At 33.8% G+C, this 21,980-nt stretch overlaps 3 protein-coding genes across 4 annotated transcripts; 2 read left to right on the plus strand and 1 right to left on the minus strand.

The window, feature by feature from the left end:
- Nucleotides 1-3,102: 3,102 nt before the first annotated feature.
- LOC108339849 (uncharacterized) lies at nucleotides 3,103-4,704 on the minus strand. Of its 2 annotated transcripts, none has more exons than XM_017577066.2 (2): nucleotides 3,566-4,704; nucleotides 3,103-3,380 (listed from the first exon to the last, which is right to left on the minus strand). In XM_017577066.2, the coding sequence occupies exons 1-2, from the start codon at nucleotides 4,463-4,465 to the stop codon at nucleotides 3,336-3,338; spliced, it is 945 nt and encodes a 314-aa protein (XP_017432555.1). In that variant the 5' UTR covers nucleotides 4,466-4,704; the 3' UTR covers nucleotides 3,103-3,335. The 2 variants fall into 2 exon arrangements, with proteins under 2 accessions (XP_017432555.1, XP_017432554.1); XM_017577065.2 differs by having other exon boundaries at nucleotides 3,103-3,386; nucleotides 3,566-4,703.
- A 2,752-nt stretch (nucleotides 4,705-7,456) lies between these two features.
- On the plus strand, nucleotides 7,457-8,398 carry LOC108339156 (uncharacterized). The gene has a single exon (XM_017576298.1). It carries the CDS (start codon nucleotides 7,457-7,459, stop codon nucleotides 8,396-8,398), a length of 942 nt encoding a protein of 313 aa, XP_017431787.1.
- A 9,447-nt stretch (nucleotides 8,399-17,845) lies between these two features.
- On the plus strand, nucleotides 17,846-18,499 carry LOC108339157 (uncharacterized mitochondrial protein AtMg00820-like). Its single transcript, XM_017576300.1, has one exon. The coding sequence runs from the start codon at nucleotides 17,846-17,848 to the stop codon at nucleotides 18,497-18,499; it is 654 nt and encodes a 217-aa protein (XP_017431789.1).
- Nucleotides 18,500-21,980: the final 3,481 nt, after the last annotated feature.

The following is a 21,980-nucleotide window of genomic DNA, read 5'->3' on the forward strand; positions in this document are numbered from 1 at the left end:
CGCTAAGAACTTCCTATGTCGAATATGGTCCCAAACGACACTAATATGTGTATTAAATAATTTTTTTAATGAGGTTAACAATATAAAATGTAAAGTTAACTAAATGAAATTTGATTTCAATAATTATTAACAATGCTAATATATATCCAAATATTTCCAATCAGTGCCATCATTGGTGGCTAAAATAGTTTGAGTAAAAAGTTAGGATCCAATGTGATTTGAAGTAACGATTATGATCATTGGTGACTAAAATAGTTTGAGTAAAAAGTTAGTGTCCAATGTGATTTGAATTGATGATTGTGATCATTGGTGTCATTCATTGTTCGACTAAATACTTAGCGTCCAATGTGATTTGAAGTGATGATTGTCATCCTCGATGCCTATTATACGCATCTAGGACATCCAATTAGTTTATGTAGATGAATATTCAAAACTGGCAACCTGACCACCAAGATATAAGAACTAGACTCCTCCATGTATTCATGAAAAACATCTTATTCCATTAAAATGTTGTGGTGAAATCCCATATAGGTGGTGGGAAGATAGGTTGTTCAAATCCGTGAACATTGGTGCCCAACTTAGGCTCTGATAATCGACTACAAGGGCCTAGTAATAGATTACCAAAGGCATTTTGAGAAGTTGTACAAAATCTTGAACGTGGCTCCCTAAGTAGGAGAACAGGGCTCCCCAAGGTGGTCTTGAGTGTGTTTTTGGGTGATTTTTTCAATTCTTTGGCTTGAATAAGTGAGTTTCCTCGTCATTGGTGGTGTTTAGTGCATGAAAAGCTATCTTATTCCATTAAATTGTTGAGGTGAAATCTCATATAGGTGGTTTGAAGATAGGTTGGTCAAAACCATGAACATTGGTGGCCAAGTTAGGCTCTAATAATCGATTACAAGGTCTTGGTAATCGATTACCAGAGGCATTTTGGGGAGTTGTACATAATCTTGAACATGAATCCTCAGGTAGGAGAACAAGGCTCCCTAGGGTGGTCTTGAGTGTGTTTTTGAGTGATTTTTTCATTTTTTTTTCTTGGATAAGTAAGTTTCCTCATCATTAGTGGTGTTTAGTACATCAAAATACATCTTATTCCTTTAAAATATAGAGGTGATGAAATCCCATATAGGTGGTGGGAAGATAGGTTGGCCTAGGCTCTGGTAATTGATTATAGGGTCCTAGTAATCGATTACCAAGACCCTCGATTACCAAAACTTAAGTTTGGCACCTCAACACTCCGGAAGAGAAAACAAAACCCAAAGTACAAAGAAAAATCATAACCCAACCATCAACAACAAAAATAACACAAAGAGAAAACATAACCAGTTTGGGAAAGGAGACATCTTTACTCCTTTGTCAAGAGCACAAGAGAGGTGGAATGCGAAAACAATAATGGAGCAACGGTGGAGGTAACGGTAGTAGTGATCGTCGAAGTCATAATAAGTAAGAAACTAACGAGAAATAGTGAGAGAGAGAAAAAATCTCGAAAGAGATAAGAGAGAAGACCAACACATGTGAGACACGACAAAATGCGAGAACGGCGGTGGTGACGATAGTGGTTACCATCGACAAGATAGAAAACAATGGTGAATGAACACAAAAATGACGAAAGAGAGCAACAGTGAAGAGGCTGAAAAGAGAAGACGAAGAGGTTGCAAATTCATTTTGGAGATACATGCAAAACTTTTTTTTTTCTTCCAAATTTATCCTTCATGTCACCATTTCAATTTTTAAATTTTATTTGAAGTGCACCAATGAAACCTGATAGTTGGAGTTGTTAAAAAATTTAGTCACTTTGATTATTAAAGTAACGTTTTTCATTAAAGTATAACTTTGTATAATAAAGAACATGATTAATAATTTCTCCATTAATTAATTATTTATGAGTTTCTTTATATTAGAACACCATGTAATATAGATCAACCCTCAATTTTGATATTCTATATTTTTGTTACGGGAGATACAGAAAATTTTTAATGCGAAACCTATATGAAAATTTTACAGTTGTTAGAAATTTTACATTAATTAAAAGTAAAGTTAATTTATAATATATAAATAGATTTAGTAAGGTTAATTTAGACATAAAATTTATTTATTTTTTTTATATGTTTAACTCAAAATACTAAATAATAAATTTATAAATATTTTAACTAATACATCTTCGCTTACACGTTTTTATTTAAAATAGGACTTCCATCTTAAACTATTAACAGTAGCTTCTTTAATATTATTCTTTATATCATTTTTGAGTTTCCATTTCTTAGGAAAAAATTGTTGATGTATTATGTATTGAATAGTATATCATTTTTATTATCAACAAACTATTTTAGATTGTGGAAGCCTTGGAACATTCACCAAATTTAAATAGAGAATTTTAACACTTATTATTTATTTCATGCTTAATCACATCAGATAACATGAATTAAAATCAAAATTATCAAAATTTTATTGATTTATTTCATCTTTTACCATAAATGATAATAAAATGTTATATGTTAAGTCGTAATAGATGATAAAATTACACTCATGTTATATATATAAAAGTAAGTCGTTTATGGTAATAGATTATTTGTAAATAAAGTAAAGAAGTTAAAGTTTGCTGGTATTTTATGCAAATGATAAAATGTAGTAATACGTTTATACATATAATTAATGTTATTAATCATATCGTAATCTTGGCCGTTAACAATAGATTGATGCAAGGAAAAAAATGTCAATGTTCGGGAATTATATGTATATTTTGTACCTTTTTCTCCCTCTATGACTAGACTTTTGTATCAAACCTACCAGAAGAACATTACATTTTTCTATAATAGTGTCAAAATTTTAATTATTTTATGTGATACATTTTCTAGGGTAACTTAAGTTACCTTATAAAAGCAATGGATCAATGGTAAGAGATTGGATTAAACTAGAAATTCAATGCAAGGTTGTGTCTGTCCGTTGCATACTTATACAATATCCTAATAATAACAAAGACTAAAGTTTAAATTTTAAGCATAAGTTAGACATATTTGAGAGCTACTACTTTATTTTGAACCACAATAATATGAGTTTTTTCTTTTTTCTTCTCCCACCCTCCCCCAATTAGAGAAAACTTAAATATAATAATTAAAATAAGGCGTATATTCTAAGTTTGTAAGAATTCAACCATTATTGTTAACACATCATAACTGTGGTCCACAATCTTCATCTAAAAACTTAGAACACTTACAAAAAGAAACATGCTATAACCTATTCAAACTAAAATTACAACATATTCAAAATGATCTCCAAAATAACTAACTTTGAATTTCCTAAGATTCGTTAACCGACCAACATAACTTGAGAAATTATTCCTACTTTTCATCTTCAAGAGGGACAATCTTGTACTTCCCAGATTGCTGTTGCTGCGTCAGAAAAGGACTTCAGTTAAACCATATGAATATAAAATACCAATGTAACAAAACTAAACAAAAAAACTATGAGTAATAGAAATAAACTAAACTCTCAAAACATAAAATAAAATAAAATAAAATAATTGATGTAGTGAAAGAATAAGAAGAATGAATCAAAAGCAGAAATTTACCTTTTCCCAAATCTGCGTGTGGGATTTGCAGAAGCCAGCAACAATGGTGGCCCCTTTCTTCCCTTCCTTGTACTCAATCCAAAGCTCCTCCTTCAGCGCGCATGTCACATGAAACGCCAACCCACACTTTGGCTCGGAGCACACGAGACCGCAACCGTCACAACACTCGCAAAGGTAGCACCTTTGCGACCACCTCTTCCTCGGAACCATGGAGCAGTCGATCCCCTCCCTCCCTTCCGGATCCTGGAAAAACACCTCCGGCACGAACAGCGCGCACACTACGTGCGCCCACGCGCCGTCCGCGGTGCGCTTCATCGCGCCCTCACTCGCGGGACACAGCGCGCAGCGCGTGCCGCTCTTGCCTTCCCCGACACGACACCGTTCGCAGAACCAGTCGCCGTCGGGGACTCCCTCCGACAAAGGGTGGCCGTAGCAGGAGGCGTGCACCGTGAGGTCGCACCCGTCGCAGAACACGATTGGGTCGGCAGGATCCCCGTCCGTGCTCTGGCACACACAGCACAAAACCCCGTCGTCATCGTCGGCCGCGTTGTTTTCGGATTCTCCGAGGTTGGGGTTGTATTCGATGTTGAGATCAAAGGGGGGTGCGGCGTCGTCAGAGGAGGGTTGGGGAGGGGAAACGATGTCGTTTGAGGAAGGAGGAGTTTGGGGGCGTGGGGCCCACACTCGTTTTTTGGCGGGGAGGGAGAAGTTGTGAAGGGTGGAAGGAGGAGAAGGGGTTCTCGATTCTCTGCGTTTTTTGGCGGGTAAAGGGGAAGAGTCAGAAAAGTGATTTTGGTGTGTTTGTTGTTGTTGTTGAATGAGTCGGAATCTCTTGAGCGGCGGAAGGTGGCGGAGGGAAGTGGCGGAGGAATGCATTTTGGGGTTGTTAGATTGAGACATTGGGAAAGAAGAGAGTGAAGATTAAGAATTGGAAATGGTTGAGAGAGACATAAAGAGTGAGATTTGGGTTTTGAATTTGCGAATGGGAGGGGAAACAGAGCGGTCAGGTCAAAAGGGAAAGGTGGGAGAAAACAATTCCGACAAAAATTTTGGGTGGCGGGAGATTGAAACGAAGCATTTCGTAAAAATTAAATAAATAACAATTGCAGACCCCGCGTGTTTTGTTCTCCCTATTCAACTGAAACCATGTCTGTCAGCTTTAATTTTGCTGTCAGTTTTTCAGTTTATTTATGGTTAAAATAATATTTTTGACATTAAATTACAAATTAAAATTAACTTTTCTTTCCTTCATAATGTTTTATTCTATAATTAACCTAATTAGATCTTAAAGTGGGATCGAGCTACCAGAGTTCTACATTCTATATATATGCCTTTAATTTCTTTCACTAATTAATTATAAATGTATTTTTCTCTACTTTTGGAGTTAAACTTTTTAATTTGATCATTAATGTTAAGATAAAAGTAATTAAAAAAAATGTTGGGTTTTTTTGTTTTTCATAATTATATGGACTTCATAATTTAGGGAATTTTTAAAGTATGGAATATGAGTTTTTTTTTTTCATGACAAACAATTTTGACTACCTCATCATAAAACATGATTTTAATCATTTTTTTAAGGTTTTTTCTCTTCCTTTCCATCACCCTATTTTATTTAGAAATCATGAAATATATCATTTGATTCCCAAAATGTTTGAAACTTTTAATTTTCAAACTCATTACCATGGACACTTTTAATTCCAGAGATACAATAATCTTTTTTAATCTGTACTTTTTTGTAGAATATCACAAACACATGGAAAGACTCAATCTTGTAGACAAGAAAGATAATCCATGTTCATTTATCTGGCGATAAACAAGGTTTGTCTATCCAATTATGAGACTCCACATATAAAACACATGTTCATGGTATTTATCAAAGGAAACCATATAACCATAGTCGCATAATTGACTTATTTTCAGTGCATTATATTTGAGTTTTTTCACTTATAAAACATTTATAATACATACTAATATAGATATACCTATATGAAGATGAGGGGTATATGGTTTTAATGGTCTCAACTGATCTATTAATGAGGAAGCTATATAGAGTGAAAATTGGAGATTGACCATAGATGAAGAGATCAAATCTATTTTGAAAAAAAATCAAATGTGGACTATTTGATGGAGTGAAATACAAAACCAAATACCATGAGATTGGAAAAATTGATAAACACAAGGTCTGATTGGTTATTAAAAGATATTTTCATAACTATGGAGTAAACTTTAGAAAAGTTTATGCGCCAATGACAATAAAGATACAATAAGAATGATCATTAGCTACACATAAGAGTTAGCAGCTTTTTTAGCTGGATGTTAAATCAGCCCTTTTTTTTCATGGTGAGTTGATTATTGATGTTTATATGGACCAAGCAAGAGGATATGAAATAAGGGCATAAGGGTAAGTGAAGATATCTTCTTTATAAGTTGCATAAAGCTTTATACAGATTAAAACAAACTCCAGAAGCATGGTTTAATCTAATTGAAGCACATTTTAGATTGTGTGTTTATGTTGATGATTTAATTTATATTATGATGACTGAATTTAAAAATTCTATGTTAAGGAAGTTTGATATGTTTAACTTGGAAAAGATGAGGTTTTTTTATAGGATTAAAGTCAGATCTAGTGGTATTTATATGTGCAACAATTCAGTAGCCAACCCAATAGTTTCAAGTTGTAGAATGAGCTAAACCTTGTGTGGATGAAACATACTATAAACAACTAATTGTCAGTTAGATGTACATTACTACCATATGGTGTATATTACTTGTCTTATAAGTATTCATTAATAGGTATCTAAAAGGGTTCTTTGATATCTAACAAGAACCATCAACTATGGAATTTATTAAAAGAAAGTAGGAGATTGTGAGGAGTTGGGATTCACAAATAATGATTATACAGGAGATTAATGTAATGAAACATGACGTGACAATTTTATGTGGTACTATCACTACTACGTCACACTATCATTGTCACGTGATATAATATCATTTTGAAACGTAACAATTTTTATTTAAAAAAATATCAAAAATATTTAAAAATATCAAAAAAATCACAAACAAATTGGCGCTCCCTTTAACGGTATTAGTATTGTACTAATAACAAGGACCTAATTGCTTCAATTTTTCAAAAATAGGGATCCAATTGAGACAAAAAAACCTCAAGAGACCGATGTGTTAATATTAAGTTTAATTTTGTTGTTTAATTACGTGTTAGTAAAAGTTCCCTATTTTATTGGGTGAACCAGTCTTTGATATCTAGTTTTTAGGAGTATTGGTTACTGCTTTTAACTTTCTATTGTAAAGTATGCGCACTTTAAGTTATTCAATTTCATTGTAATGCTTATATAAGCTATCTTTCATTATCAAATAAAAACAGACTCTCTGTTATTTCTTTTTGAGTTGTATATATCCTGAGTTTCAATATTTGGTATCAAAGCTCTACAAGGAGGCTGATACAAAGCGTGAGAAATTAAAAGTGTGAGCATCGTAAACATCCATGTATGAAAGTGTAAAGGATGTCTACCTTAGAGAAATTTGGGTACCCGGACATACCTAGGTTTGATGGCCATTATGATTTTTGGTCCATGACAATTGAAAACTTCCTACGAAGTAAGGAATTGTGGCTGCTCGTAGAAGATGGCGTACCTGTGTTTGAAGCCACACCTACTGAGGCTTAACAAAAAAGTGTGACTGAGGCAACTATAAAAGACCTAAAGGTGAAGAACTACCTGTTCCAGGCCATTGATTGAGAGATTTTGGAAACTATCTTGGACAAGGCAAAAGTGGATGTAGTCGTGGGAGAGGTCGCGAGAGACAATCGTTAAAAAAGCGGTCATTGAATGCTTTCAATGTCACAACCTAGGTCACTTTCAATACGAGTGTCCTGAGATGGCAAAGAAAGCCCACTATGCAACATGTGAAAAAGCGACAAAACCTGAAGAAGAACTCCTACTAGTGGCATATGAGGAGGTAACCCAATCTGCTCATATGGAATACTGGTTTCTGGACTCAGGCTATAGCAACCATATGGCCAGAAATAAACTCTGGTTCACAAAAGTTAAGGAAGAGGACTTTAGTAGAACAGTCAAACTCGGGAACAACACTACAATGATTATCGCTGCAGAAGAAAGCATCCGTGTTCACATTGATGGCACTTTTCACACTATTTTAGATGTTTATTATCTTCCTGAGCTTAAGACTAATCTCTTAAGCCTAGGACAACTCCAAGAGAAAGGGTTAGCTATCTTAATTCAAAATGATACATGTAAAATTTTTCATCCCGAGCGAGGTCTGATTCTTAACACGGACACGAAGGGTAATAAAATGTTCCATTTGTCAGCCTCAATGCCTCCTCAACACTTTAGGTATCTCCAAGCTGAGGACAAATCAGAAAAGGAAATGCATTTGTGGCATAAATTCTTTGGGCATCTTCATTTTCACGGATTAAGCACTCTTGCAAATAAGCAAATGATGATTGGGTTACCACCAATAAAACCTCCTCGAACAATTTTCACTGCTTATCTTATTGGCAAACAACATAGAGATCCTATACCAAAGCAAATTTCATGGAGAGCTTCGACAAAGCTTCAGTTGATTTGCGCCGACATCTACGGTCATATTTCACCAGCTTCACATAGCAACAAACGGTACACTCGAAGCTTTATTGATGATTACTTACGTAAAGCTTGTATTTATTTTTTACATGAAAACTATGAGACCTTCGCTAATTTCAAAAGTTTGAAAGTTTATGTTGAGAGGGAAGCAAGAGTCTACATCACCTGTCTCAGAACAAACCGATGTGGTGAATTCACATCCAAAGAATTTACATAATTTTGTACTCAATAAGGCATTACAAGGAAATTGACGGCAACCTACACCCCTTAACAGAACGGAGTTCCAAAACGCAAAAATCGCACTATGATGAATGTTGTTCGTACTGTTTTACATGACAAACATGTGCTCAAACCTTTCTGGCCTAAAGCAGTGCGATGATGTATACATGTTTAGAACAAAAGTCCCACTTCCACCATTAGTCAACAAACTCCGAAAGAGATGTGGAGCGGCGTCAAACCTCGAGTTGATTATTTTCAAACATTTGGGTGCATCGCTCACATTCATGTTTCAAATAAAAAACGTAGCAAACTTGATAACAAAAGCCAACAATGCATCTTATTGGGAGTAAGTGACGAATCTAAAGCCTACAAATTGTTTGATCCCGTTAAAAAAAAAGTAATTATGAGTAAGGGTGTGGTGTTCAAAGAGGACAAAAGTTGGAATTGGAATGAAAATATAGAGGAAAGCACAACTCTTGACTGGAAAAATGAAGCAACCAACGACAATGATAATACAGAGTCTCCATCAAACGAAATAACATCTAGTGATGTTGATAATCTAGAAATGTTGGAACTCGAATCAGCCTCAAATTCTTAACAAAATGATTCCCCAATTGTGTCAGAGCGGCTGCAGCGGAATGATTAGCGTGGAATAACAAACCAAGAGGGGGGGGGGGGGGGTGAATTGGTTTTTAATAACAATGTGTGCCTTTTAAAATTTCTACTCAATTTAACTTACCAAGCAAATATTAACGATAAATAAAAGAGTAAGGTTGAGAGAAATTTGCACAGATAATTTTATCCTGGTTCAGATCTTACCAATCCTACATCCAGTCGCTTATCTCAAATCAAGATAAATAGTTCACTACTCACAAAACAATTACAAATTACAATCACAAAGAAACAATTTGTAAGAATTTAGAAACCACCTCTCTTGATACCACAAGAGATGAATCTGCACCTCCTTTGAGTCTTCACAAAGGATGAAACACCTCCTTCTAATACTTCACGAAGGATGACTTTCTCTTCCAAGAACTTCCTTAGATGCACCAAGGATGTACCAGCTATTCCTCTGTCACCACAATAACACTTCAACAACTCCACAGAAAAGAGTTTCTTTAGTTGAGCACGATCACACAATTCTCAATGATTTCTGAGTACTAAAGCACTAGGGAAGAGTTGTTGTTGAAGGAAAATGAGAGCCTATTTATAGACTCAAGCAAACACTCTTCCGTTTTTCGTTTTCAATCATTTTAACGCTTTTAATCGATTAACATTCTTGTTAATCGATTAAAATAAGTACAACGGCTAGTTTTAACAACGAGAAAACTCCAACAGTCACCTTTAATTGATTAATCCACATTTTAATCGATTAGTTAATCGATTAATGCAAGTTTTAATCGATTATTGCAGAGGTAGTTAGAGTTTTTAGCTCCTATATGGATTAATCGATTATCACTAGGTTTAATCGATTAATACGGTACATTTTTTACTCTAAACAACAAATTTGAAATGTGAAAGTACATGGAATCAAAAACTACTAAGAACCTAAGTCCTAAACACTTAATTACAATTATTACAAAAGCTTTCTATAAAAATATGAGTCTTCAAAGGATCCTTTTGAAACTTGATATCTCTTGACTTGATTTGGACATCATCAAAACTTTATCTTCATCATTTTGCTAACATTCTCCCCCTTTTTGATGATGATAAAAAAACTCCTTTGATTTAAAGCTTTTAGTAATAATCTGGATAAAAACACAACTTATAGAAGAAAAGAGCATTAGTGAATAAACACAGATAAATTTGCTTTAAACATTTTAAACATCATCAAAACTTTATCTTCATCATTTTGGTAACATTCCCCTCTTTTTGATGATGATAAAAAAACTCCTTTGATTTAAAGCTTTTAGTAATAATCTGGATAAAAACACAACTTATGGAAGAAAAGAGCATTAGTGACTAAACACAGATAAATTTGCTTTAAACATTTTCGCTCCCTTTTTGATCATAATTAAAAAGCTGTGTTAAGATATCTCCCCCTAAAAGTATACTTCCCCTTAATAAAAAGCATGTATGCATAAGATGTAAACAAACATAATATATTTTATTTGATATCAATTAAAAAACATAAAGCATCTTAGAAAAACAAGAGAACCTAAAATGCATCACTATCCTGAAAATGTTTCTCTAAACTAGAGATCCTCTCATCAATTTTCTTAAGATGAGTACAAATTTCCTCATGACGAGCATTTTCCAGTCTTGCCATCTCGAACATTTGCCTATATAAGCTTGCCATACTAAACTCTTCCTGCACATGAGACGGTCCTGCAACATGAGTTGGGTCAAGCATTGGAATATCTTCTTCGTCTTCATCCACTAGAGCACCAACATCATCAACATGAATGTATAAATTTCCATTCTTTATGAAGCCCATTTGCCTCAGGGAATTATCACCAATTTTGTGATTTGGAAGCACATGCTCAACTTGTTCATTGGAGACATTGACACCTTTATATTCGCATATGCGACAGACTAGGAGCGGATAGGGGAGTGGTGCAGAATCCAACCTTTTTGCTTTGTACATGATGCTCTGGATAAGATGAGGCCAATTAATAGGAATACTTTGAAGTATTCCATACATGATCACAAGATCAACTTCTGAGCATTGGGCATGATTGGACCCTCTAGGACATAAGAGCCACACAAGACGATAATGCAACAAACGTTCTTCCATCTTTAGGCCACCAACAAGAAAGAGTCGATTGTTCTGGAGTTGTTGGGGACTCCTCAAAAACGACTGATACACTAAGATTTTGTCAAAATCACTCGGAATAATCTGAGAATTTTCCAAGAGAGGAATCTTAGCAACATTTGCCCAAAAATCATTGTCGAGAACAATATCAACCCCTTTGACCCTTGTGTGAAAAATATCATCATGAACTTTGAGGTTGTAGTAGAAAACCTGAACAAGATCGGGATAATAGCTCCCTCGAAGTTCCATCAAGTATTGAACATCTTGTTCAACAATGAGATGAGGAAAGTTGAATCCATAAGATGTGAACCATTGTAGATCAATAAAATTTTGTTTGAGAACTTTCCTCTCCTTCCAAAATTGCAAGAATTCATGTTGTTCTTGCGTATCAGAAATCCACCCTTCAAGATTAGCGTCACGTTGCGGAGGGTTGCTTTCGGATGCCATGCTTCTTCTTCTCCTCCTTCTGGATGATTCAGCCATTTATGAAGGGAATAAAGATTGCAGCAAATTTTAGATGATGAAAAAGTGAAGAAGGCAAGCACAAAAGAGTTTGGAAGGTCTAAGTAAGGTAAGGAAGCACAAATGGGGTATAAATAAGGAAAGAAAAGCTTCCAAACGGTCAAAAAATTTATAATATAGCCGTTAATAGTCGTTTAGAGACGTTGCCAACAACTAGAAACTCGAAAACCAATGTACTGGAGCGCATTTAGTCGACTAAAATGAAAATTAATCGATTAATTAGTTGATTAAAACTTGGATTAATCGATTAATTCAGAAACAACTCTACAACTGATCAAGGGTTACGCTTTTAATGGATTAACAAGTTGATTAAAAACGCTAAGTTTCGAAAAACACGAAAAAGGGCATGAAAAAACAATTTTAAGAGATTTCTAATATTCCCAAATCCCTCCTAAGCTCAAAAAATCTATCCTTAGGCAAAGCTTGGGTGAAAATATTAGCTAATTGGTGTTTTGAGTCAATATATTCTATCTCACAAACTCCTTTCCGCACATGATCCATAAGATTTGTACACAACAATTACCAGCAGCAATATATTCGGTCTCAGTGGTTGATAAGGCTACACATGCTTGTTTCTTAGAGTGCTAGGAAACTAAGGAACTACGTAGAAGATGACATGTTCCACTAGTGCTTTTCTATCTATCTTACAACCTTCATAATCTGCATCTGAAAAACCTACAAGACTAGGTTCAGCTCCTTATGGATACCATAAACCAAAGGATGTAGTTCCCTTAAGATATTTCAATATACGCTTAACTGCTGTAAGGTGAGATTCTCTAGGACTAGATTGATACCTAGCACACACACAGACACTTTGCATAATATCCGGTCTACTAGTAGTAAGATATAATAAAGAACCAATCATACCTCTATATTTAGTTTGTTCACCTTTTTACCCCGTCTCATCTTTATCTAAATAGCATGAGGTTCACATGGGAGTAGATGCTTCCTCTTTTAAGAATTTCTCTGCAGTATTTAGTTTGAGAAATGAACGTACCTTCCTCCATTTGTTTAATTTGAAGACCGAGGAAGAATGTTAATTCTCCCATCATTGACATCTCAAATTCTCCCTACACAGTCTTAGCAAAATTCTCACAAAGAGATTTATTAGATGAATCAAATATAATATCATCAACATATACTTGAATAATCAGAAAATGTTTTCCGACTCTTTTAATGAACAACGTTGAATAAACTTTTCCTCTATTAAAATCATTTGCTAAAAGAAAATTGCTAAGCCTTTCATACCAAGATCTAGGTGCTTGTTTTAAACCACATAGTGCTTTCTTTAATTTATAGATGTGATTAGGATATTTAAAATCTTCAAAACCTGGTGGTTGTTCAACATACACATCTTTTTTGATAAAACCATTTAGAAACTCACTTTTAACATCCATCTGAAATAATTTAAATTTCATTATAGATGCGTAAGCAAGAAGTAGGCGAGTTGCCTCTAACAAGGCAACTGGAGCATATGTCTCATCATAATCGATACCTTCTTCTTGACTGTATCCTTGTGCTACAACCCTAGCTTTATTCTTGGTGATGTTTCCATCTTCATCCAGTTTGTTTCTGAACACCCATTTGGTTCCAATTACTTGATGAGTGTCTTTCTTAGGAATCAATTCCCAAACTTGATTTTTTTCACACTGGTTGAGCTCTTCTTGCATTGCTATACATAACTTTTCATCTTGAAGAGCTTCCTTAATATTTTTTGGTTCTAACTGTGAAACTAAAGCAACATTCATGCAATAATTTTCTATATTTCTTCTAGTGTTTACCCCTGTAGATATGTCTCCGATAATGTTGTCCAATGATAATCCTCTAGGTTGTTGCCACATTTTGTTTAGATCTTCATCTTGAGGATTGTCATCATTCTTCGTTTCATTTGTTGTCTTCAGCAAGTCTTCATTACTATCTACATCTGATTCATCTGACTCAAGAGGTTTTGCCTCAAGGTCCACAATTTCATCAAAGACAACATGCATAGATTCTTCTATTACAAAAGTTTTTCGAATAAATACTCTATAATTTTTACTCGTTAGAAAATATCCAAGAAAAATACCTTCATTAGCTTTGGAATCAAATTTTCCTAAATTTTGTTTTCCATTATTTAAGACAAAACATTTGCATCCAAAAATTCTCAAATGTGAAACATTTGGTTTTCTATTCTTAAAAAGTTCATAAGGAGTACGTTTCAAGATAGTCCTAATAAGCGTTCTATTCATACATAACATGCAATACTCACAGCATCAGCCAAAAATTGTTTAGGAACATTATATTCATTTAACATAGTTCTAGCAAGTTCCTCTAAGGATCTATTCTTTCTTTCTACAACTCCGTTTTGTTGAGGAGTTCTAGGTGCAGAAAAATTATGAGAAATGCCATGATCTTCACAAAATTTTTCAAACAATTCATTTTGAAATTCACCTCCATGGTCACTTCTAATAGCTTTAATTTTCAAATTCTTTTCATTTTGAACCAAATTAGCAAACTTTTTAAATTCTTTGAAAGCTTCACTTTTAAGAGTGAGAAAGAAAGTCCAAGTATATCTTGAATAATCATCAACTATAACTAAAGCGTAATAATTTCCTCCAAAACTTTTTATCCTAGAAGGACCAAATAAATCCATGTGTTAAAGTTCTAAGGGTTTTAAACTAGAAACAACATTTTTCGAATGAAAAGATGACTTCACTTGTTTACCCTTTTGACATGCATCACACAATTTATCTTTCACAAATTTTAGTTTTGGTATACCAATTACTAAGTCTTTAGAAATGAGTTTATTCAATTGTTGCATATGAATATGAGCAACTCTTTTATGTCACAACCAAGGATTTTCTTCTTTTACAACTAAACAAGAAATATTCCTATTTGATGCCTTTTCTAAATCAATCAAATAAATATTGTTATGCCTAATTCCTTTTAAAGCAATTTCAGAAGAATCATTTTTATACATAGTGCAAGAATTATGTTCAAAGGTTACCTTGAGTCCTTTGTCACATAGTTGACTAATGCTAATTAGATTGTGCCTTAGTCCTTCCACATATAGCATATCTTTGATCATCAAGGTATCTTCACTCCCAATATCTCCTTTTCAGAGGATTTTTCCTTTATTGTTGTCACCATAGGTGACAAAGCCTTGCTCCTTTTTTCGGAAGTTTGTAAATTTCTTTTTATCTCCGGTCATGTGTCTTAAACATCCACTATCAAGACACCACAATAATTTCCTTGGTTTTGATAGTTTCTGCAAAATAAAAAGAACAAGCTTTTTAGGTACCCAACTACTTTGTGTGGGTCCTTTGGATTAGATTTTAGAGATTTGAAATTATTTAACAACCTAAACATATCTGCCACTTGAAACACCATAATGCTTAATTTGACATTTGTTTGAAGTATGACCCTTTTTCATACAATAAAAGCATGATACAATATTTGCGTTTCTAAAAGTTGTTCCTTTTTCTACCCATGTTCTACGGGTTTTATTATTATGTTTATTTTTCAATTTAGGACCATACCAATTTTTAACAACCTTGTTTTCATTATTTTTACTACATTCTCCTAAGGTTGTGTTATCTAGTGGTTTCTTATGATTCACACAAGATGCACATTCATTACTACTAATATATTTTCCTTTTTCATAAAATAAAATTTTGTTTTTCAAATGTTTATTTTCTTCAAAAATATTTTCAAAATATGATTTAAAATTTTTATTTTCCTCAAAAATGTTTTCAAAATTTAATTTTGGATTTTTGTTTTCTTCAAGAATATTTTCAAAATTGAATTTTAGTTCCTTGAAATCCTTTTTCAATTTCTTATGAGTCTTATCTAATTTTTCAGATTCTATTATTAAAGCAGCATAAATTTCATGCAATTCATCTTCATTATATTGACTATAATTATTAGAATAGCTAGATGTACTTACTTGGCTTCTAGTGTCGTCGTCCGCCATTAAACATATGTTTGCTTCTTCATCAGAATCACTCAAATCAGAAATTGTTTCATTGTCATCATCCCATGCAATGTAGGCTTTCTTTTTTTTTGAAGGTTTTCTTTTCTTTCTTTTCTTTCTTTTCTTCACCCTTCTTTTGATTTGGGCAGTCAACTTTTAAGTGCCTCTTTTCTCCGCAACCGTAGCATCTGAGTTTGAGGAAGATCCTTGGTTTTCTCTCTTTTCATACTTAAATCTTCCTTTTCATTTTGACTTCTTGAACCTGTTGAGCCTTTTGATTACAAGACTCAATTCTTCATCATATGAGTCTTCATCTTCCATTTTGTTTTTGCTCCTTTCGACCTCAGATTTAAAGGCTAGATTCTTTTTCTTAGTTTTTGCTTCTTCTTCATCTAGTCTTCCAAGGTCAAGTTCATATTCTCTCAACTTTCCAAACAATGCTGCCATAGTCATTGTGTTGAGATTTTGTAACTTAGAAATTGTAGTCACTTTTGGTTACCATGACCTGTCTAAAGATTTCAAAATTTTGATATTAAGCTCATCATTTTCGAAAGACTTACCTAGTCCAATGAGATGGTTAACAATGTTGGTGAAGCGTTTCTGAACATCTGAAATTGTTCCTCCTTGCTTCATCCTGAATATTTCATATTTCTGGATTAAGGTGTTCTTTCTAGCTCTCTTTACTTCATCTGTACCTTCGTGGGTTACTCTCAGCACTTCCCACATTTCTTAAGGAGTCTTACAAACAGAGATCTTGTAAAACTCGTCAACAGTTAGAGCAGATGAAATAGTATTACGAGCTTTTACATCATTTTGAAATCTCCTATTATCTTCAGTAGTCCACTAAACACGGGGCTTTGGTTCTTGCATATTGTTAGTAGGAACAAAAGGGCCAAATGCAATATTTTCCCAAATATCAACATCAATAGACTCAATAAATGTTTGCAAAATTTTCACCTGTGAATAGGGGTGGTCTATTGATAGAAGCACCCTGTGCAAAAGTTTGATATGATCCTGCCAATTGAATACCTATCAAATCAAGCTCTGATGCCAATTGTCAGAGCGGCTGCAGCGGAATGATTAGCGTGGAATAACAAACCAAGAGGGGGGGGGGTGAATTGGTTTTTAATAACAATGTGTGCCTTTTAAAATTTCTACTCAATTTAACTTACCAAGCAAATATTAACGATAAATAAAAGAGTAAGGTTGAGAGAAATTTGCACAAATAATTTTATCCTGGTTCGGATCTTACCAATCCTACATTTAGTCGTTTATCTCAAATCAAGATAAACAGTTCACTACTTACAAAAAAATTACAAATTACACTCATAAAGAAACAATTTGTAAAAGTTTAGAAACCACCTCTCTTGATACCACAAGAAATGAACCTGCACCTCCTTTGAGTCTTCACAAAGGATGAAACACCTCCTTCGAATACTTCACGAAGGATGACTTTCTCTTCCAAACACTTCCTTAGATGCACCAAGGATGAATCAACTATTCCTCTATCACCACAGTAGCACTTCAACAACTCCACAGATAAGAGTTTCTTTAGCTGAGCACGATCACACAATTCTCAATGAATTCTGAGTACTAGAGCACAAGGGAAGAGTTGTTGTTGAAGGAAAATGAGAGCCTATTTATAAACTCAAGAAAATACTCTTCCATTTTTCGTTTCCAACCATTTTAATTCTTTTAATCGACTAATATTCTTGTTAATCGATTAAACTAAGTACAACGACTAGTTTTAACAGCGAAAAAACTCCAAGAGTCACCTTTAATCGATTAATCAACATTTTAATAGATTAGTTAATCGATTAAAGAAAGTTTTAATCGATTATTGTATAGGCAGTTAGAGTTTTTCATCTGCTATATGGATTAATCGATTATCACTAGGTTTAATCGATTAATACGGTATGTTTTTTACTCTAAACAACAAATTTAAGATGTGAAAGTATGTGGAATCAAAAACTACTAAGAACCTAAGTCATAAACACTTAATTATAATTATTACAAAAGCTTTCTATAAAAGTACAAGTCTTCAAAGGATCTTCTTGAAACTTGATATCTCTTGACTTGATTTGGGTATCATCAAAACTTTATCTTCATCATTTTGCTAAAAAATTGAAGGAAGAACCACAAGAACACGAAGGCAACCTGTATGTATGTCTGATCACGAAACTCATCTCTCGGTAGACGAAGCAAATTTACTAGCTATGATGATTACAAACTCTAAAGATCCTCAATCCTATGAAGAGGCTTGTAAAAGTATACAATGGAGGGAAGCTATGAATGTAGAAATGAAAGCAATTGAAAAGAATCATATGTGGGAACTAGTAGATCCTCCAGAAGGGGTCACAACTATTGGTGTTAAATGGATTTTCAAGACCAAATTCAATGAAAATGGTCACGTTGAAAAGTACAAGGCCGGACTAGTGGCCAAAGGTTATGCTCAAAGGTATGAAGTTGATTATAAAAAAGTATTTGCTTTAGGTTCTAGACTTGACATTGTGAGAATACTACTAGCTTTGGCTGCTCAAAATACATGGGATGTGTTTCAGCTTGATTTAAAAGAGAAATTTGAAAGATGCTTTAGTGAACACACCCTCTTCATGAGAAGAATTAAAGGTCCTATTCTCATTATCAGTCTTTATGTTGATGATCTGATCTTCACTAGAAATAGTAAACGTTTTGGTGATGAATTCAAAAGCTCAATGAAGAGGGAGTTTGATATAACTGATTTGGGTAAAATGAGATATTTCCTCGACATTGAAGTTATACAAAGTAATACAAGAATTCTTATCTGTCAAAGACAATATGCTCGTGATGTGCTAGAACGATTCAATATGACCAAAAGTAACCTTGTATGAAACCCCATCGTATCAGGTACAATATTGTCCAAAGATGATCAAGGTACTACAGTGGATGCCACAAAATTCCAACAAGCAATCAGAAGCCTCATGTATTTAACAATTACTTGACCAGACTTAATGTTTGGAGGAAGCTTAATCAATCGTTACATGGCAAACCCAAAGGAATCACATTAGGCTGTAGTAAAAAGGCTGCTACAATATGTAAAAGGTACCATTAAATATGGCATATTTTATCAAAAAGAAAAGGAGACTGGTTTGACAACTTATAGTGATAACAACTATGTCGGAACAATCGGTACCGTTATAGAGTTGCGCAGCAGAATAAAATATAGATAGCGGAAAGCGTGTAACGATCACAACACAAGTTAAAATAATCGGTTTCAAAAATTGATTTTCTTAGTGAACTTTTATCGAACGGTTGATGTGCTAAGAGTTTAGGGATAAAGAAAATCAACACAGAATTTTTATCCTGGTTCGAATCAAAAGATTCTACGTCCAGTCGTTAATCACTATAAATAGTGATTAACCTTTTTCACTAAAAATATGGTTTGCAGATTACAATCAGATAATCAAAATAAGCAAGGAATAGAAAACACCTTCCTTCGACAAACGAACGGAAGAACCTGCTCAGCCAACTTGAAGAGAACCGCTCCGACCTTTGACACACAAAACGCGAGCTTCTCCTATTCACAAGACCAGGCAAGAGCACTCTATCACTTTGAGAACTTCCTCAGACAAACTGTATTCTCAAAATGGCATAGATCCTTTTCACTCACAGAGAGCTTCCCTTAGGCACAAAGCTCTAATACTCTCAATTGAAAAGTTCTTTCTAAGAGCTGTGAAGACCTCTATTTATAAGCCTAGTTTCGTGCAGGGTCAAAAACTGAAAAGACATCTCCCAACTGCCACTGATAATCGATTATCAAAAGTGATAATCGATTATTAAAGTCCGTTATAGGGTTTTCAAAATGTAATAATCGATTATGTGATGTGATAATCGATTATTCCTGTATGACTCTGTGATAATCGATTATTGTCATTCCATAATAGATTATTGCAGTTAAAAATGCAAGTTTACAAAGTTTACAAGAATTTCCTACTACATTTAATTTCTACAAATTGCTTTTAACTAATTCTAATATCTTCTTCAACTAAAACTTCTTGCAGCATCATCAAAACAAATTTCTTCAAGATTTACCAATACTCCTTATTGGTAACAATCTCCCCCTTTTTGATGATGATCAAAAATTCAATTTGTTAAAAGCATTTCTAATTTCCTGCACAGATTCCATACTTACAAACATGTTAGTAATAATTGCACTACTAAAATTAGAAGTTTTCTCCCCCTTTTTGATCATAAGCAAAAAGTAAAAAAGTGGAAAAACTCCCCCTCAAATTTTTCTCCCCCTCAACAAAATAATTGATGCATTTCAAAACAGAAATAAAATTGAAATTTCATAACATGAAAGAACAGAATTCCTCATGGAGTATAAGAAAAACAGAAATTCAACTCTAATTAAGAAGTACAAACAATATTAATTAATCCATAATAGAGATAAAAACAAGATATATAACAAACTCATATATCTTCCCTTGAATGTAATAATCCCCTTTTAAAAACAAACTCAAAAAAGTTTTTTTTTTTTTTTTTTTTTTTTTTTTTTTTTTTTTTTTTTACGCTGTGACTTAAGATAATCGATTATTACTTTAAATAATCGATTATTTGTGAGCCAAATTGCCAAAATCCAAATTTTGAGGACGAGATAATCGATTATTACCCTTGGTAATCGATTATTTACGTTAATTTTTGAAAAACACAAATTTGGGCCAAATTTTCAACCTAAGACACATCTAACATTCATAAATTATTTCAAAGCTCTTAAAAAATACCAGGATACCATAGAGTCTTCTTTTCCTTTTGAAAAATTAACCTGCAAAATAAAACAATAGAGTTTTGGTCCCCATAATCTCATTTGGGTCCTTTGAGGTTAGAGACAATTTACTTTATAACAGGAATCCAAGCATATTTTCCATTTGGAACATCAAAATGTTTAATTCTACATTTGTTAGAAGTGTGCCCCTTTTTCATACAATAAAAGCATGTGACAACATTTGGGTTTCTATAAGACACAGTTCCTTTTTCAACCCATACCCTACGGGTTCTTTTAATTTGGTTCTTACTTTTAAAAACACTTTTGTTTTTATAAACATTCTTAACAGTTATAGGCATTTCAACATTATTATTTCCAGTTGCAACTTCAAGAAGATTTTCAAGAATATCAATATCAAGCATATGACTCTTACATGAAAGACATTCAACAGGATGTTCAACATTTGAAGACTCTTTCATTTCCAAGTTGCAAATTTTATTTCTCAAACTTACTTCCTCATCTAATGCCTTCTCATATTTAATTCGCAATTCTTTAAATTCCTTTTTCAAATTTTTATGAGCAGCATTCAATTTTTCAGATTCATCAAGCAATTCAAGAAAAGCCTTTTGTACATCAAATTCACTAGTGTCAAGGCTAGAGCAACTTACTTGGCTTGCAGTGTCATCAATATTAACCGTCAAACACAAGTTGGCTTCTTCAACAGAATCACTTGAACTAGAGGTGGTTGATGCATTATCCTCCCAAGCAATGTGAACCTTCTTCTTCTTGTGAATTTTCTTTTCTTTTCTTTCTTTACTTCTTTTGTTGCTTGAACAATAAGCTTTCACATGGCCTCTTTCACCACATCCATAACATTTGAAGCTTGAAGAGGAACCTTGATAGTCCTTCTTTTCCTTCAAGATTTTGCTTTCAGATGATTTATCGTTGGCCATCAAGCATAGATTTTCTTGCTCATTAGAATCGCTTGAGCTTGAGGAGTTTGATGTAGAGCATGAGTTCGAACAAGTCAACTTAGCCACATTCGATACTTCATCATGAGTGACTCTTAAAAATTTCCACATTTCCTGAGCACTTTTATAAACAGATACTTTGAAAAAATCATCAATGGTTAGTGCAGATAAAATTATATTCCGAGCCTTAATATCAAATTGGGCTCTTCTATTTTCCTCAACAGTCCAGTCAAAATATGATTTTTCTACTTCCACACCATCAACTGTATTTTTAGGAATATATGGACCATTTTGTACGGCTTCCCAGATGCCTCTGTCAATTGACTCTAAAAATATTTGCATTCTTATTTTCCAAAACGCATAATTTTCCCCCGTAAACAAAGGAGGTCTATCAATAGAAGCACCCTCAGCATAAACTTGGTTAAGACCGCCCATTTTCAAAAAATTTGAAAAACTATCAAAGCAAGCTCTGATACCAATTGTCGGAACAATCGGTACCGTTATAGAGTTGCGCAGCGGAATAAAATATAGATAGCGGAAAGCGTGTAACGATCACAACACAAGTTAAAATAATCGGTTTCAAAAATTGATTTTCTTAGTGAACTTTTATCGAACGGTTGATGTGCTAAGAGTTTA

Source organism: Vigna angularis, chromosome 5 (genome assembly GCF_016808095.1).
Source record: "Vigna angularis cultivar LongXiaoDou No.4 chromosome 5, ASM1680809v1, whole genome shotgun sequence".
Lineage (NCBI taxonomy): Eukaryota > Viridiplantae > Streptophyta > Magnoliopsida > Fabales > Fabaceae > Vigna > Vigna angularis.